The sequence below is a fragment of the Haliotis asinina genome, chromosome 2 (assembly GCF_037392515.1).
Source record: "Haliotis asinina isolate JCU_RB_2024 chromosome 2, JCU_Hal_asi_v2, whole genome shotgun sequence".
NCBI classification, from domain to species: Eukaryota; Metazoa; Mollusca; class Gastropoda; order Lepetellida; family Haliotidae; genus Haliotis; species Haliotis asinina.
In genome coordinates, this window is record NC_090281.1 from 51,540,054 (window position 1) to 51,560,277 (window position 20,224).

A 20,224-nucleotide genomic window follows, 5' to 3' on the forward strand; every position below is an offset into this window, starting at 1 on the left:
ATCTCATATCAAAATATACACTTCAATTTCAAGCCAACAGGTTTACCTACAATATGAGACATATATAACAAAACTCAAGGCAGTAATTTGATAGCTGGATTCTTTTAAAACTATATGAAATGTGACTTTTTAATTCTGAGCGAAAGACCTTGCTCAAGTTTTGTCCAGCTAAATATCAAATTTCTTGCTTGCTGCATCATGTACGCTTACATCACAAATCAAAAGACGCTGAATCAGTGGTACCTATGAGCCTGCTAAGTGCTGTTCTTCATGAAACACTTAAACCTAACTGCGATAACCAGTTTCATTTAATCATCACATGCAGGCTTGAGTCTTGCCCCTCACTGCAAAGAGTCAGCAATCTGACAGGATGTATTTTATTCATAGCCCTTTACTTACATATAATGGTCAGACCCCAATAGTGACAATATATACCTTGATAGAATGATACTAGTTTTTTGTGTCACAATGAACAGTGTAACTACCGATATGTTCTGGTAAAAGGTGTAAAACTGTCCAAGGTAGGCGACTCCAAAGACATATAATAAAGCCACTCCGGTATGACTATTGTAGGCATTATCAAGTTATTACAACCATCACGTGAACCAAGCATGCATCGTAACCAACAGATCCTTGTATGATAGCAGCTTCTAAAGCACAACGTATCCATTCAATGCCATCATCACCCAATACATAGACAGAGACAATATAAGCCCTGTCTACCCTCAGGCATGCATAACAGAAGCCCATACAGTCTGTACATGTTAGACTACTTCCCATGATAGTGTTAGTCAGTGTGAAGCAGGCAGGAGGATGTGTGAGTCATATACCTCAGGTGGATTTCCCTGATGTCGTCTCCATACTTCTTCCCGTAATGTGTTCTCTTGGTCTGATTCTCGTATTGTTTCCTCATCTAACTTCCTGCGTAACTGCTCTCCACGACGCCCGATATCTTCAAGAGCTACCAACTGTCTGGCTTTAGCCTTCTAGAAGAGATTCATGCTAACAATAAGAATTGCGTTAACAGCCTTTGTTTTCCTATCCAGGATTCTTCCTGAACCAACAAAAACAGAATGCAACTTTCTGATTAAAGAAACATTATCAAACCATCTATATGTCCAGGAAGAAGAAGTCATCTTTGGTTTCTGTAGGCTTCAGTATTCTAACATACTCATAAATAAGGACCCTCTTGTCCAGAAGCTGTCCGATAAAGTGAAGATTCCAGCCATTACTGGCTAGGTGGTAGTTTCACCCTAAAAGTTCAGGACCATCACCAAAAACACTGTGAATGTTTTATATTCAGGTTACTAACTTTGGAAGTCATAACCATACTGGTACTAAGATCACTCTGTGAACGGAACCCTTTCTTGCTATCAAATGTTGTTTGTGCTCAGACATGTTTGTATTTTGAAGCATTTCAGATTGGGTTGTGATGACAGCGCTTTTTAACAGCCAATGAGTTTAATCACTGCATGGCAGCAGAAGGTAGGATGAACAAACTAAAGATCATACTGTGACCAACATAGCAAAACACACACTCAGATCCATCTCATAAATATGTAAATGACAGGGAAAAAATATGTCCTAACAAAACATGCATTTCTCATAACATGAGGATAATATGAAACTGCAACTCAACAATTGCCTACAACCATAAAACATTTGTAAACACAACCATTAGTTACATGATTAATGAGTACATCAACTTCTACAGCAGGAACAGTGGTCAAAATGTAGACCACAGGTGTATCTTACAGAAGGCCTCATAAGAGTCAAAAAAAAATGTTGGCATTAATCAGTCACAGTAAAAATACAAAATGATTCATGAATGCACACACAAATAACATACATGTAACATGATTTAAAGAAAATATTAATTACAATTAAGAAAAAAAACCATATTAGTGAACATATTTGAACCTGATAGATGGCACAATGTCGTCATGGGGGTTTGTATGTCATCTTTTGCATATTGCATTATACTAGCCTACTTCACACTTTAGGTTTTTATTTTATGTTTGTCATGCATATCTGATATTATGGCAAACATATTTGAAAGAAATCAGTTCTCTGTACTTGAGAACATATGATAATAAAATTAGTATATGTGTCACGAGGAGGATGCATAAGACTTTTCCAGAGCTGAACTTACAAACGCTTAGTGCAACACATGTATCATGATCACAAGAAAACAGTGAATTTGATCCCACACGTTAACCAATCAGAAACATTTTCTCTTCAACATGTGCAAATCATGGAATGAACAGAAAGACAACACTTTAACACTCACACTGTTTTCTAAATGTTGACATTTCAATCTTTGATAATGTCTGACCCTATGACCCAAACATTGTCAAACAGAAACCAGATTCCAAAGGTACTGAACATATTTAATACTAAGTTCTGTGAAATTCTTCATCATTTAATTACCTAAACCCAAACACCCTATTCCATTACGTGCCTGTTTACAACAAACATGTTTGCTGAATACCAATTCCACTCCATCATGTTGGACTTTCAAGATGAGAACATGTCAGCTGATGGTTCATGTATACCATGATACACATAGTAAAGGTATGACTGAAAAGATGCAATAAATATGTTGCATCGGATATGAAGTTATGCAGTTCATTAAGGATATAGAGTTTAGTGTTTTACAACTGAAAAACACTATGATAAATGTAAAATGAGTAAAATTCACATAAATAAATCAATATTAAATAGTCTTGAAACTGCTGAACAAACTGAAAGCGTTACTGACTATTGTAATCATGTTTTAAGGATGACAGTAAAAAACAACCATACCTAACAACACAATTGAAACTGTCAGTGTTTGGTATTCGTAACCGTATAAATGAAATGAAAGGTAAACCAGCTACTCCCATCTTACATACCTACATACATATTACAGTCATTTTTGTGAGTGTTGATATATTTGGAGTAAGCCAAATACAGCAAGACGACATGGTCACCAATATCCCTGCCCCCCAGTTCCTAATTTTTAACTCCACCATGACACTCATGTCCAGAAAACGCATACCACATTCAGTTTCTCTTCAAAAACAGTTTTTGAAAAAAACTATTCCCATTGGAGATACTGTGCACCTATCTTAAAAAATCTACAACAGTTTATGAGAAAATATCTCCCCATCATCTCAAACAGATGAAGCTCAAGTCTATATCCGACTCACTTCATGACAAGGGACAATAACTAATTTCAAAATGAAAGATTGCACATTTTACACACTGCTTACGAGAAAAACACACAACACTGACCCCTCCCCATCAAGACTTTCAATGAAATCTCAAACGTGATGTGCATTTGCTTCAAAACATTAGAAGTTACTACATTAAGAGTTAATATGAAAGAATAAAAGTGACCTAACCTTAGAAACGTCAACATGATTAAAGCAACATCTAACAACAAAAGCGTCAGACAACATCTTGTTATTACAATGATTTAGGTGAACACATTGCTCCTTCCACCCATGTGAGAGAACAAAGTGCCAAATGACTGTACTACCTGTATGCCATGATTGTAATCTTCACATTGCATACTGTGATCAATGTGATCAGTAGGTTCATATTCTGGCCAAATGACACTCTCTGGGCAAACATTTTCCTTCTGATCTGGCAAGTCGGAAGGTAGTGCGACTTTTCCAGCAAGACCCAGCTGTAGAAGGGTTAATCTGTCATTTTCTTCTTTTTGCTAGATTATAAACAGGAAACAACTGCACTGAATAGGTACTCTCCAGTATAACACAGGCACATGCTGAAATACACTGATCTAGACAGTGGCCAGGGGAAGTTGAATTCTAGCACGAAATGGCACCATTAAGGTTATGAATCGACAAGTTTTGAAGAAGAACAAGACAACAGAAATGGTTCTTCAAGGAACTGAATAGTTATGAGCCAACAGTCAAATCAAAAGCACAACCAAACCTGAAAACCTAAAAGAGTTCATTGGTTTTGTATTTCCAATTCAACTGATTAAGTTGAAAGTAAGTGAACAAACTGGGGAAAAACGACAATGCTTTATGACCAAAACATTTTCATATTCAGTAACACTCTCAGTATACACTTTACTTTCATGCTGCAAAACAGATAAGTTCTCTATTAAGAGTAGATGTCTAGTGGGTGAAATTTCAATAAATTGATGACTGTTTGACAAGGAGTTAGTGTGTATTCAGTAGCATCCAATCTTGTACCTGTGTTAACATTTCCCTGTATTGTCGCTGGATATCATGTTGTAGTTTACGTTTAGTGCTCTCGTACTGGCCTACAGGCAAACCCATGCTGTCCACTGGTGTTAAGGGTTTCCTCCGGGGAGACAAGTCTTGCTGTTGTACACAAGTCATAGAATGCAGGGTTAAGGTTGTTCAACTGTTCACTACAATACAGGGATTTAATACCAACTAACACCAGAGTAGATGTGCTACAGACTGTCATGAGTACATATGTTAGATGAGGCATGTGTATCTTTTGACATATAAAAAGCCTCACATTTCATTAACTCAAATAAATGACTTCACAATTAAGATAAAAATTAACTCAATAAATTTACAACACGGCCTGATAACATGTTGCACACACATAAGTTTGTTTTCTAACAGTGTATAACAGAATGATTTGATCATGCAATTTAATACTCATGAATCAATTCAGGTAAAATATAAGAAAAACATATCTCTGTCCAAAAATTAAAATACTAACATAATTGCATTACAGTACCATGACAACAGGAGTGTTTCAAAGAATCCCATTCCTAACACTGGCCTACTGTACACATAGTACGGAGGGACACAAGGTCCAGAACACAGACATGACACAGCCTAGACACTGCTGACCTTGGCTAAATATTCTCTATAATCCCTCTGCAACTCCATCCTCAATCTTTTCTTTCGTTGCCAGTTTTTCTTTTCATGGTCAAATGGATATATCTTAGGGTTTGAGAAGGTGTTTTCTCGTCCCATTCCCAATGGTATCACTTGCTGGCAAGTTGTAAATTTAAATTTTATCAGAAGATTTATATAAGTAGTAACAACAACAATAACAACAATAACAACAACAACTCCACTAAAACAAATGATCATTGTTAACCGTGACTGAAAAGCTTAATGTTACTGTCTCATTATTATGTTGTAAAAAATAGCTCTCAAAGACGTGAGAGAGAAAGCAACAAAAACAATTTGTTTAATGGCATCATCATAATAATCCTTAATTTTTAATGGACAAAAATAGAAACATGTTAGATTTAACCAACTATCTGAGATATTGTTTAAATGAAATCAGGCTGCAAGACAATCAATCAGATATCATCAGCTCAAATTAATACAACAAATCTGTACAGTCAACCAATCAGGAACTATTGATTATTCACATGAATTGCTTTTGATTGTAAATGAATTCATAGTTAGGTTCTGATTGATGTCAGCGTTACCTTCATGTATTAAATAATTAAGACTACTTCCACAAGCTGATGACACACATATATACAAGGTTCCATCCAGACCATTTACCTTGGCCAGTAGTTCACAGTATGCCTGTAGACTGTGCTGTGCCTGTAAAACCAGGTTGTTTATACACTGTTTATCGATCAGGACTGCGAAAATTGGCTTGTTTTGCTCCATTCATGATGTGCTGCTATAGATAGTCATACACAGCAAGACAAACTGTAGCACAATGATGCTACGCCCCTATTTCGAAAGTGGAATCTCCCCCATTGTAATGAAAAAAGAACAAGCTTATAACCACATGGGGTGGACAGGGAGCAAAAAAATCAGTTCATTTGCTTCTTTATTTAGAATTTGACAAAAAGACAGCTTTTTCAGTTACTATTTTCCTTTTCCGGCTGAGCAAACAAAAAGCCTCATGTAAGAACTAATTACAGTATGCCAACATGAGCCCATCATAGTCCCCCTCATCCTAAACAAATTTCATTCAGAAAATGCTGAATATAGCATCCATATTTCATCTCATTTTGATCACAAACCTGTTGGGAAAACAACCTAGAAACATGACTAAACCCTGACACATAGTACCTGGTAAAAATGTATAAAACAGGCAAATAGAAATACTGTTTCCCAACCATGTCAGTGATGACTGTTGTATCATTTCTGTACAAAGTTGATCTTTACATCCTGGCCATTCACTAAGGAACATCAACATCATGATGCCTAGACATGAAACTTTGTCAGAAGTACAATGATTATTTCAATAGACCAGCTAAGAGTAACGACCCTGTGTGCTCATTGTGCTCACTCATGTGCAGTGTAATCATACTGCAAACCTGTGGTGCTGAAACATGCCTACTTTAACTCTAACTCATAATCAGAAAAGGTGTATTTCTGCACTCAGATCCATCTGCTAGCATAACAAATGAGATTCTAACCAATATGATGAGATAGTTGCATTTGATTACTTTATGTCTAATTTATCCAAACACCTAAATTTCATTTCTGCTGCTGTTTGACTAAATACTACGAAACAGGTGTTTTCAAACACGTCAATATCAACATGTGTTTTTGAGAATGGATATTGTAACATCTGAGGCTCCTGTCAGTGTCAACAAGACACTCACTAGACATGGAGACATCATAGAAACAATGTTAGCGGTTTCACAATCTATCTGCACATCAATCCTACACATAGTGCCTTAAGCATGAGCCTTCTGCGTGTATATGTGCTATATATCCTATGATATGATTAATATAGACAAAATACAATCAGAAACAAGAAATCAGACTCATGCATGTTGAAGCATCTTGCCTTTTCATCTGTACCAGCAACACCAAATTCTACTGTTTGAAGCTGTTTATTTAGCAAGAGAAGACCATTTAGATCACAGAGAGAACACATCACCTACATAACATGGCACAAAGTACCAAATTAAAGTAACACAAAACCAACAAGACAGACACATGAACGAACATTGTACCTGAGGTGGGGGCTCTCGTTTCTCTGACAGTCTCGGGGAAGCACCTTCATGTGCAGGTGCAGGTGCAGGTGCTGGATCCTCAGCATCTGTGTCCCGTGCACGCTGACGTGTCATTGGGGTTGGGGGTGTTACAGGGAAACGGCGACGTGGGGGTGGTTTCTATTGGTGAGAGTGAGAGCACTGGGTGTGACAATGTGCAGTAATCCAAACGTGTTTTTATCACACAAGTATTGTGCCGTCATGCAGGTGATGGTAAGTATTCCCTTCCATTTCCAAATCCACTGACAGAATGTCTACTGACAGGCCTTGCTTCATGTTATTATTTCTTTAAACAGTATTTACAGACAGACACTGCAATACATTGGTCGAAGCAAAAATTCACCTATGCGTATAACCATAACTTGAATGATACAATAAATTATCAATGTCAACATGAACACAGAAGCACATCCACAAGAAGAATTATTTCACAGCATCACGAACATACAGCTAAGCTTAGTCCAAGCAAACACAGTTAGGTAACAAACAGCACATAGTCTCACATGGAAACAGCATATGTCTGTCCTATGTAACATACATCACATCATATTATGTTAATGTCACTGTGATACATTTCAAAGCTCTTAACAAATCAACATTTGCCAACTCGTTCATGTCAATAAAAGAGACGTGTATTTCTGGCAACATAGCAATGTCAACACTGACTCAAGCGTCCAAGTACCTAGGTATATGACTAGTGACGTTTCCTAGTGACACTGATGACAATGATGGGGGATGATTGATTGATGGAATCAATGTTGTTTCCATGCAAATGCTGTCCACAACAGCATGTTTCTAGGCTGGGTTGTCACATAGGGGACAACTGCATAGCTATCAAATAATGACAGTGGTTGCTATTGGTTCACATGAGGTGTTGGGTATTGCAAGAAATTGATTTACAATCACTTGTATACAGCCGAATTTGTGTAAATTACGACAGTTCATGATAGTACTTAACACTACCAAGTAGGACCTTAACTGTTAACCCGGAAAACCAGGATAGGTGGGTAATCGGGTAACAAGATGAATCTGGGTACCCATCTCAATACGGTTGAATACCCGGACCCCTTACGATCATGTGACTAATAAATTAAACAAGGTAATATATTATTCCTTAATGATTAATAGGTTGTATTGTCTTTGAAGATGTAGAAATAATTAAACAGTCACCTGTTTTGAAATATGTATGTCCTAGTACTATTATCCAGATAGTGCTTCTATACACTTTTCACAAGTTCATCTGACATTCTGATCACATTCCTCATTGGTGCAATATCCCCATTACAGTTTAATCAGTGCTTAGTCACTTGCTTAGCAATGCAACAACTTGACTAAGTTTACAAAACGTGTCTCTAGGACAATTCTAATGATTTCTCGCGATGGTAAAGTCCTAAAATCCATCTGAAACCTGACAATGATAAACAATGATGCATATATACTTGATAATTTTGTAAAATGTTCTTGAAGACAGTAGCAGTTTACAGCTTTAGTCGCACATCTGGTGGGCCAGGAAGCTCAGCTGAATACTGTTCAAAATAATAATCCAACAATGCAACTAATGATACCACAGCTAGCCATGGCCCACGCTGCAGACATATCCACATTTGTTTTTCCTAGATCATAAGGTGTAAACAGAACAAGTTTAAGAATGTTTTCCATGACATCTTGGCTCTTTCCATAAGCTTTCACATAACTCACAATGAAATGTTGGTTTTCACAAGATTTCCTGCTCATCAAATATAGATACAATTATTTATAACAATTGGGTAATAACGATCAGTCTTGGAATGTTGAGTGCAGGCATAATACTAATCATAATCATTGAACTGTTATTAAATTGCCAGTTATGCATTCTGTATGCAATATTTCTTTGACTGAATCCAAACAAAACTATTACAGGGCTCCAGACAGCTTTTGAGGGTGTGGGTGTACTTACACATCATATTGCAAGTAGAGGTGTACTGAGAATTCTGAAGGAGTACTGACATGGTTTTTGTGTGAGTTGATGTTGTTTGTTATTTATAACAATAAACAATTTTTCACCTATTAAACTTGAAATAAAGAGAATTAATTTGGTTTGTTGTTCATTTCACTATGGGTTCACTTACAAGAGCACTATACTGTATATTAGACAGTTATAGTAACCTATACTATCAGAATACTCTCAAATGAGCAATAAAGTTCATGCAAATATCAGGCATGCTGATACAGAGCAGTCTCTTCATGACCAAGTCTCTTAAGACTCTTTAGACTTCTTGACTCTGGCTTTATATCCTGTAGTTAGCATTGAGAACTGCACCACCTTCCAGAGTTTCACAGCTTTGATAACAACAGCTTCACAACACTCTAACTCTGGATCCAGCAGGTTCAACTTCATCAGTGTACACAACGAAGAGGTTTTGAGGGATAACCTGTGTTTGTCTTTAATTCTGTTCTGAACATTGAACGAAGTCTCACATTGAACACTGCTCAGACAGAGATTTAAGGCAGTCTGACACAGTTTACTAATACTAGGTATCAAGTCAGAGTGTACAGTGATAACCCTCCTGCACAGCTCACAGCATGTCAGTTTCTTGTAAGTGCCAAGCACCATTCCTTTAAACACAGGTCACTCTTTAACTAGTTCGCATTAGTCAGTGAGGGTTTCCACATCATTAACATCAGGCTCGTCACTCTCTTCATGGATTATTTAGGTCTGTTTTTTGTGTCCATATAAGTTACCAAGCTCTTTGATGATTCCTTAGCAACATCTGCATCAAAACACTCTGGTTGCAGGACTTCACCAAACATATACAGCATACCAGATGTATCAAACATTCTAGCCTCGATTTTCTCTCCATACAACCTTTCAGATCTGACACCTTTTCAGTGTTCCATTTTCTTAAGGTCAACATCTTTTAATGTAGGGCGCTCTCCTTGATCTAATTTCATTTTCTGAAAATATTTTCCACCTTCCTTTAGTTTTTTGACAGAACAAACACAATCATCCATCAGTGATTTGACCTCAATAAAGACAATGTCTTCCTTCTGGAACTGACAGCAGAGAATTGCCAATTGTTCATATATATTGTACATGCATGCAGTTAGTAAGGCAGTCTGTTCATCACTGAAATAGGTGTAGAGGGATTTGGCCTCTGCATTTGTCTCTCCCAACTGTGACAAGGCAACAAGTACTGATGCATAACACAGGTAGACAGCGTTCACTGCTGATCTAATTGCTGAGGTACCTCACACTGTGAGGTTCTTTGATTTTCACAAAAGGGTCATCTAGGATAGTTTGCACATTATTGAGTGTTGCAGTTCTTTCACCTGATCTTATCTGAGTTCTTATCTGAACTCCCACATCGCTGTTCTTGCCCATCATAGTACCTGCCCCATCAGAGACAAGACTGACTAACTTTGTCATGTCCAAGTTTAGATTACAGAGTGCTTGCTCCACACACTTTGTAATTGTACATGCTTTGCCATCATCAGCTTGCATGTTAGTTAAATACTCTGTGACTGGTAACCCATTTATAACAAAACACATGCACACAATAACATGTTTATGAACTGCTATGTCTTGTGATTCATCAATCATTATTGCAAAGAAATCTAAGTCTGTTACATTTTTTTCCAATTCCTCCATTAGTATTGTAGAAAAGCTTCACTGCATGTCACTGAGAGAGTCCCAGGAGAGATTCTGATAATCCATTAGATGTCTGCAACTTGAGAAGTTTGTTGACTTTACTGGTCTGCATTTCCTCTTTAGATGCAAAGTACACCGTTCTGAACACGACTTTATCACTGTCTGTTCCTACAATATCATCGTCAACACCTACATCTGTTTCGTCAGCTTCATTGTGAGACAATGGATGTTTCAATCTCAATCTTTCTGCAGTCTGATGACCTGTGAAATTGCTGTGATTTTTCACTGATGATATTTGTACATTGTTTGACCCCACTGTCCCCATAACATTTTGTTTCTTCTGTGCTTTACACAAAACAATCTCCTCTGTCTGGACGATTCATCGATCACTATTTCCAACCATGGGTATGACTTCTGCCAGCTATTTTCAGTTGCGGTCTGCAACTTGTACCCGCCCTTGTGGCTTCGTGGTCGTATAACCAACCACAGTAGTTCATTAATTACTTCCTCCACTAATTTGTCGACAAAAATGCATCTGATCCCAATTTAGATCCACTTTTTCCAAAGAAACTTGTTATTGGTTTTGGACATGCTATGTTGGAAATGACTGTTCGACTGGATATAAATAGGAGCAGTGTAGTGTTCAGCCAATCAAGAAATACTGAAGCATTTTGTTGCATGGCAACGCAAGGGATTCCCATTGCTGGGGTTTCCTGGTCTGTCAAATCATGTTTCGCGAAAGAAACTCTTGACAACAAGTCTTGATCTCAAATATAATTCCATTTGCACGATACATGCAGAAATGAAACATTAGATGTACGAGGGTATTTATGTGCACACATGATATGCTTGAAATGTTATATTATGTTGAACTTGTATTTCACTGATTTTTAGACATACATTACACCTTACACCCCACTACTGTTGCTCTGATATTAGAGAAATCATGTTTGCTTAAGTACGAGAAACACTGAACAATATCTTGTAATACTAGACAACACTGGCACAGATATAAGGACAGACTGATAAGGCAACTTAAGTGGTAGAAATGAACCCACAATGTTCAGCTGATTGAAAAGTGCTATGACAGTAACACGTATAGCATGTACATTACACTGAGTTCAGGAGAGAGTTAATAGCAGGCAAACTGTGCAGAAGTGGTCAAGTTAGAACTTCAATCAAACCAGCAAATATCCAACTTCATTAATAGGTAATGCACAGCTATTGTTCTGGTAATTAAGAAATGTACTGGTTAAGTAGAGAATAAATTATTTACACTTGAAAACAGCCTACAGGGACATTCCTCCATAAAGCCTGGATGCCACAGCAGCTCTGATGCTGGAGATAGGCTGGGACTTTGCCTAGAGCAGTTAATCCATTAATTGTGAGCTCACGGTTGGCTCCACTGTGATCATGGTGATGGGAATTTGAATGCTGATTTTTCATTTAGAAAGTACAATGAGATAAACATGTTCTTTGGAAATAAAATGTCCACCAAGTCAATATTGACCATTACTAATATTACTGACAAAAATAAAACAAAATAATAAATGTTACTTCAAGTGAAATACGAGTGTGTGGTCATTTCTCGTATCATCTTCAACAGAGGAATTGTATTGACGTATATTCTAAAGATTTTTCATGAAACTGTCACATATAATTAAAAAGATGCATTTTTTTGATAATCAATACTCATCAGTTCAAAACCAACTTCAATAGAATATATATTGATGTAATACATAACACTGACCCGAGTGATTTCAGGCCGTTGTAAACATTATTAATGTTAACGTAAAGCTAAGGCTGTTTTGTGGAACACTATCCTAACCTTAAGTAATATGTAAGGCTGAAATCTCAGAAACCATTATGACCTCTGTACTTGTACTGAATGTCTAACCCAAGAACCGTGCAAACATTGATACTGCTGGTTAACAGAGTCTGGGAGAATCAACAAATATACATGTACCACATGATTTAGTTAAGGAAACAGAAACAAGGTCAGCTCAGGAAAAGGTAGGTCTCAAGATGGCACACTATCATGGTGAAGAGAGAAGACAGACATCCAACAGAAAATACCTTCTGAATCATTTCGTTATATTCTCGATTTCTTTCAGCCTGCATCTGGCGCTTCTTGACTTCAGCACCATCTCCTCCGATCGGCAGCCCTGTGCGCCCCCCAGAGATGGGTCTACGTTGTGTCTACAGGCAGGATGGAATCAACATGCAAATGAGAGGAGCATGCAGGACAGCCATTAAGAAAAGTAAAATCAACTGGTAAATGATGACATCAATCCTGAGAAATCTTAGAATTGAAATAGAAGTGCACAAATCTCAAGGTGAAAGTCAAGCATGCTTGTCATAACCTTAATATGACCGGACATTCTAGTGATTTACAAGAACCTAAGGTAGCATACAACCAAGTGAGATGAAAATGAAAATCAGGTGCACAATGATCAATCAGTCTATGTAATCAGTAACAATGTAGTGATCATGTTTTAATGTGTGGATTTGGTGCATACATAAACGTGCACTTTATTCTTATTTCCCAGTGTCACATTAGAAGTGAAAAATGGGTTCGCTATATTCATCTTATTGTGTAATGCCTTTAGAGTACCAGGATACCACACAGTATTTGGAACACTGAACAGTTTGGGGAAAAATGAAATGTTTGAAAATGAACATCAGAAATATTAGGAAAATGAACATGATGAATATTTTGAAAAATGTCCTTTACAATGCAAAACAGATTTAGCAAGTATGTTTAGTTTGGCTACAGAAATAGGACACAGTTTTCTCAACAATCAAATTAAATATGCCAGCCTAGATACCACTGGTACAATGATCAAGTACACTGTAATAGATTAGGTGATAAATCTTAAACAAGGTACAAATACCTCTACACTGACACAGTCTAAACATCTTGTAAATGGGTCAATGATCAAAGTAAATCAAGACTTCTAACCTCCGGGACATGTAGATTTGCTACAGAGATACATTCACAGAGCAATGAACCTGACACCTGTCCATTATTACTATGAAGAATAACTGACATTGTCACATGAATAAGCTGCACAAGCATAGGTATACAAGCACAAGCACTGGTATACAAGCACAATGAAGGTCACAGCATTGTCACCTCCTAGCCTGTACAGATTTGTACATACTTAGCAATCAGAATACCATGGCAATTGGCACAGCTTACTGACAGGGATTTATCTTGGATTCTTAACCAAGGGGGAAAATATCAAACTGGGGAAAACAAGTTACAACAAAATGTAAATATTGGAAAAAGATTGATTTTCCCTTTAATTTCTCAAAATTGATTTATTCAGATCAACATGTAAAATCAGTGTGTAAAATGAAGCCTAAATTCTGCCCTTTTATCTATACATGTAATACACTAGTATTTGCTGCTGGCAAGGGCCCAATATGGATTTAATGGAACTGATCCCCTCCATAACTTATGCACATATCAACAAGATGAATAGGTAGCACTGATTCTTATCAATGTTCCCTCTCAAAAGAGTCAGTTCGAATTTAGTTACAATCTGGCATGTCATAAGGTCACATGACCTCCATCAAAGATATAACAATGACTATATTGTTCACAGACAATGTAACATGAACAATTGAATGTCATAGTAAAAGCACTGATATATCTTCTACAGTAATCTACACTAAATTTACAACAGAGTTCACTTTTAATTCACATTTTAATTCTTATTGCTAAATGTCTTCCACTGACATTAAGGTCCCTGAAGACAGCAACTACACCAAGAACAAGCTAGCTATCACAAACAGACCAAAAGACCAAACTTATCATATTCAAAGACGTGAGTATGTGAGTAGTACCTGCTCTGCTAGCGTGTAGTCATTACGTCCAGTTCTGTCCCATGTTCTGCGTTTGTTCTCCCCACCATCCTGCAGGATATCACAAGGGGCACCAGTCACTTATCATAACAGCAGGCACAGATAATATAACAAATAGAAACTCTACCATAGCTGACAGTCAGTATATTCCCAAATTGAAAAACACTACATAATATATATCAGCATTTTTGCATCCCTGAAATTCATGTTTATCCGCTAACCCAAGAAAACTAAATTGTGCGGAGGACAGGCGAAAATTCCTTGACTGTAGTGACTGCTTGAAATTGTCTTTTTGAGGGCTCTCATACAGAACCAGTTCTATCGTGCTATCATGTCAAAATCAAAACAAATTTCAGAGACTGGCACAATTAAACGGTTGGGGGATCAGTATTTATGTTGATTTGAAAGCTGGAAACACTATTTTGAGGGCTTTTATCAGGAAATTTAGAAATGATGAGTGAGTTTAGTTTTACGAGACACTGAGCAATATTCCAGCTATATGGCGGAGGTCTGTAAATAATCAAGTCTGGACCAGACAATCCAGTGATCAACAACATGAGCATCGATCTGCGTAATAGGGAACAGATGAAGTGTCAACAAAGTCAGCGAGCCTGGCCACCCGATCCCGTTAGTTGCCTCTTACGACAAGGATAGTCGCCATTTATGGCAAGCATGGGTTGCTAAAGCCTATTCAACCCCGGACCTTCACATGTATAGAAATCACATGTATTAATCTGTGAAATTCATGAAGATTTCCATACATAAAAATTGGAGCAGCTTAAAACTGGCGAGTGTGGCTAGGCTTGATGTTTAAAAAGCTTGACAATTCCATACAAAAGTTGGTGCAAGAAACGGTAACAAATATGTGTAAATAATAATCATATTAATCAATTTCAGTAAAATGTCATGATATTTGTTCTGTCAGCTTAAATGAAGAATCAAATGTCTAAACCATGGAGGCACAAGAAAAAACAATACTGTAATGGTCTGCTAACAACCAACTAGTGAGGTTTTGTATGTTTCTCCAAGCCAAACTTGTTGAACTTGTAGATGTCTGCACATTTACAATCTTCAGACATGCAGATCGTGGAACAATGTATTTAAAAGAAACTTCTTTCACCTGAATCACTGTTATTGGTGCATGCCCAGTGACAATGCAAGAATGATTACAGATATGCTTACAGAAAATCTTCTTGGGGATGGTGGGTGGATTGCTGTGTGTGTCCAGCAAAAAGAGTTGCATGAATAAGGCCTTAAACAAATCTAAGCCATGCCCTAAAAATGTCATGACAAAATTCTCATACTATAGTTAGTTTTTGTTTGAAAGGTGCAGTACCAATACATCATCTGAAATTGTACAAAACTGTTTCCAGGTTTAAGAACCTGTTGCCATACAACAATCATCTCCATCACAGACTGTTTTAAGGAAAGCAGCAGTATCTTTTCTGAATCTTGAACACTAGCTGATGGCGATACAAAGATAGCCTTGTGCTAGGCTCAAAGATAATAATCTGAAACCTGTTTCACTATACATATATATTACATAAACTGATTATAAACTCAATTGAATAGTTACTGATATCAGATGTTAATAAAGGTTGCATAACAAGCTTCCACAGATTCTCTAGTATTACCAGATTGACCATAAACACTAAAACAGGATAACATTTACTGTGTCCTCTAGCCTATATATCTTGGGTCCACAATATACCACCTTCAATCTTTGAAACTCAAAAACAAATTATGCAGGGTTGTGATTCATCTGTTAGAAAAACAATATCAGCAATGAAACATAAATCCTACATCAGCATATGATATCTACCACAACAACAGTCATAAACAAGTGAGTGAGTATGGTTTTACGCCACTTTTGGCAATATTCCTGCAATGTCATGGCAGCTGACACCAGAAATGGGCTTCACATATTATTCCTACGAGGGGAACCGAATCCAGGTGTTCAGTGTGATGAGCCAATGCTTGAACCACTAGGCTACCCAACTGACCCTAAACAGTTATGAATGTATCAGGATCCAACATGCATTGTGACACCACTGTACCACAGCAATGGGTATGGCTGTGTCACTTGTCCTTGCCTCCTCCATCATACTGTCATTTTCTTTCACCACTTATATTTAAGTCAATATGACAGCAAATTGACGAGCTGCTTATGTAAATACTTACATTGAGGCGTTGCCTTTCATTTGCAAGTTTTGACTTCTGATCTTGTATAAATTTGTCAATGTCATTGTCGTACACAGCAGCAGTCATCCTTGATATTGAAGGTTGACTTCTCTGAAACAATGACAAGATACTGAATAGTAATCATTTGTTGGAATGTATGCCATTTTATCAAACAATTACAAAAAGAAACACCAGTCATAATATAAACCATAGATATAATCACATAACTTTGCATAAACTTTACCCAATATACAGATTGAAATGATTGTTATTCTCACAAAATATATCACAGTATGCATCGTTTTAAAAGCATATTGTGTTATACATATTGTCAGCAAGATGTGTAGACTACTTGGCTAGTGATGAAGTGGCATGTGTTACACTCAGTGAATCAGAATGAGTGAGTTTAGGTTTATGCCAGAGTCAGCAATATTACAGCAATATGGCACTTCCGTGATGTACATAATGAGTATAGTAACATGAATCAACCACGTCAGCGAGCCTAACCACCCGACCCTGGTAGTTGCCACTAACTACAAGCATGAGTTACTAAAGATCAGTTTCTAACCTGTATATTCACAGGTCTGCTTAAACTCAGACAAAGTGCCTTGCATGTATTTGAGCTGTATGCCTATTGATAGCTGAATCACTACAGCAAATTAGTAATGTGATAAAACAGGCATAAACATGGCCCACAGCCACATTATGGTCAATGACAATGACATTGTACTCGCCCCATTCATACCGTATCTAACATAGACACGGACGTATAACATCTATAAATTAAAACACATATGCATTAATAAAAATACAAAATAATCGCACATTGGTTCTGTGTAAAATTTGGCCCGTCAGCTTGAATCTGTTAAGTATTATGGGGTATCGAAATCTGGACAAATATTGTAAAATGATGCATTTTTATACAACAGGTCCAACAAGGAGGCCCATAATGTATATTACCTGTAGTGGGTATTGATTAGGTTGTTGTCACTTGATATTTAACATCCACAAATACCTTCTTCTTGGTTAATTCCCCTGCGATGGGCGAAAACAGTTATCAAAACACGAAGCACTTGTCCCCGTCAAGCGCGGGATCACAAAATAGCAACGGTGTATACAAATATGCAAGACGTGTTTACTCGAATCCTAATGAAGAAGTAAATTAATCAGGATGATACAACGATGACAAACATATTTCTTTTATACCTGCTTCACATTTTGTCTCTTCTTGTTAACGTTACATAAGTATAAGCGTTCTAAAAATTACAGTTTACGTCTCTCCCAACTACCTAACAACAAAAATGTCGGACGCATGCGTAGAACATCTGAGACTAGAGACTGTCTAATGTTACTGATTTCTAAACGCACGAGGACCGGAAGAGTACAAATGTAAAACCAGTTTAATCTCGGCACTCCCTCTCAAGCGAGAGCGAATGAGTTTGGTTTACGCGGTCGATTTGAACAGTTGTATCGCGGTGTGTCAGCTCAGGCAACTTAAGTTGTATGACGGAAAAGCATATTAGAAATTGCAAAGATTAAGGAAAATCAAGTGGGGATGGGAATGCGCACACCATTCTCCCCTGAAAATAAAACTCCGTGGGGATCATTTCCCCCAAATCTTGGATTTCATGATTTGAGTCAATTAATTAGCATAAAGTATTTAACAAAAATACACGTAGTACAGTCACTGGCTTCATACAGATATCAGTGCTTTTTAATTTTCACATTTTCCCTGTTTCTCCGAGTTGTCCAGTTAAAAGTACCCACGTTACTGATACAATTCAATTCAATTCAACTGTTTATTGTTTCAAGTCCAATCGACCCATTATACACTACATTAAATGTACATGGATAGCTATATCCATATGCGTATCTAAGGAGTTCTCCACGGATACGAAACACATTATAAAAATATTTTGCTAACATAAATTTATGATCATTGGAATTCATTAAAGACATTAACCCACTGATATTTCTACTGTGCGTGAAAACACATCGTCACGAAGAGTTTGATACATTGGACATTTATATAAAATATGTATTCCATCTTCCGTTACATTGCATAAAGCGCATTTACAATCAGAGATTTCATATTCACAAAAACCTTTTCTAATACACTGTATTCCTAGCCTGTTGTAACAGTTTCTGAAGATAAACAGTGCTTACCTTTTTCAATATTATTAACATCAAAGATGTACAATTCTGTAGAAGGTGATGACATAATAATACAATAGAACTGAAAGTTAAATACTTTAAATATAAATCAATATTACCTAGTCCCTGTTGTATCCAAATATGACCAAAATCATAAATATATAACAATTGCATAACATTTGGTGACCATTTTGTATATTTTCTATGATACATTTGTTTGAAGATAAGATACACGTGAAAAGATTGGTATGGGTGTCTGTATGTTGGTATAGCAATCACTCTTTAAAACAAGTATCTGATACAATTTGTATAAGTGTTGACATACAAGGGATATCTCCCACATTCTCCGTACATAGAGGGAATAATCAATAACAGAGTCTGGAGAGTCTCCCTGGAACATAACAACATTCGGGAAGGGTTTACTGACAAATTTACAAAATGATCGATGGACGATTTCTATTTGATTCATTTCCCTATACCCCCACTTTGCAATTTGGAGAAATCATAAAACAAAACTAATTCATGTCAAATGGAAAGTAACTTTTTGCTCTTTTTTAAAGAATATGTTTGCACCGTATTAGTGAGAACGGTTGTATGGCTGGAAGAGGCCACAATATACTGTTTCATTTAAACACAAAGGCGTTGATTTACATTCAGTTTACAAGATGGACAGACAAGAACAGAAAGATGGGAAAAAGTGGAACGACTGAAATAATTAGGACAGTTTTTTTCATTGACAAATATATGTTTGAACATTTTGAAATATGTTTTGATTCATATGAGCAGCCAGATATGCATTGTAATAGTACTTCAGAGTTCATATTTACATTAGTAACACTGCGTAAATTAGTCATCATGGTAGTTCTCTGTTGAGTATATAATTGACAGTAAATAGGTAATGGTTAGAATTTTCACAAACACTCCCACAAGTACATCTTGGGTTATTTCTTATACCTCCACGGAATAGATCATAATTCAGTTGACTACATGTGCACATGTAGCGTAGGTTTGCATGGATGATAGTATCAAAGTATCAAATCAAAGTATTGAGGCGCATTTTGTTGTGCTACAAGAATATTTGATTAAAAGAATTCAATAACAGGCTTTTCTCACTTCAACTGGAATTTCAGTCCACATTCTAATTGTGGACTGAATATATTAATTATACGAAAACTTCAATCGTGAGAAAGGAAGTGAGGCACCATCAGTTATTGAGATTATGGTTACGGTTAGACGCCATCTTCCCAAGAACAAGATCATTAAGGTACGATGGTGCCATATTATTTTGAATGAAGTAAAAACAACGAAGTTTGCACTTTTTTCTGTCATCTACTACAGATTCCCGACCAGTTTTATAATATAGATCGTCATGATGAGTATTTTGGGGTAAACCTGTTACAATGCTTACTGCTTCC

The 20,224-nt window shown here is 36.8% G+C and overlaps 1 protein-coding gene across 1 annotated transcript in view; it reads right to left on the reverse strand.

Moving 5' to 3' along the window:
- The window catches only part of LOC137273885 (centrosome and spindle pole associated protein 1-like), an 81,270-nt gene extending 63,301 nt beyond the window's left edge, over nucleotides 1-17,969 (reverse strand). The window contains exons 1-7 of the mRNA XM_067806784.1: nucleotides 17,862-17,969; nucleotides 17,616-17,690; nucleotides 16,656-16,766; nucleotides 14,457-14,525; nucleotides 12,681-12,803; nucleotides 6,938-7,096; nucleotides 831-986 (exon numbers count right to left, since the gene is read on the reverse strand). Coding sequence (XP_067662885.1) covers nucleotides 831-986; nucleotides 6,938-7,096; nucleotides 12,681-12,803; nucleotides 14,457-14,525; nucleotides 16,656-16,742 — 594 coding nt within the window. The 5' untranslated portion in view covers nucleotides 16,743-16,766; nucleotides 17,616-17,690; nucleotides 17,862-17,969. The remainder of the gene's footprint in view (nucleotides 1-830; nucleotides 987-6,937; nucleotides 7,097-12,680; nucleotides 12,804-14,456; nucleotides 14,526-16,655; nucleotides 16,767-17,615; nucleotides 17,691-17,861) is intronic.
- Nucleotides 17,970-20,224: the final 2,255 nt, after the last annotated feature.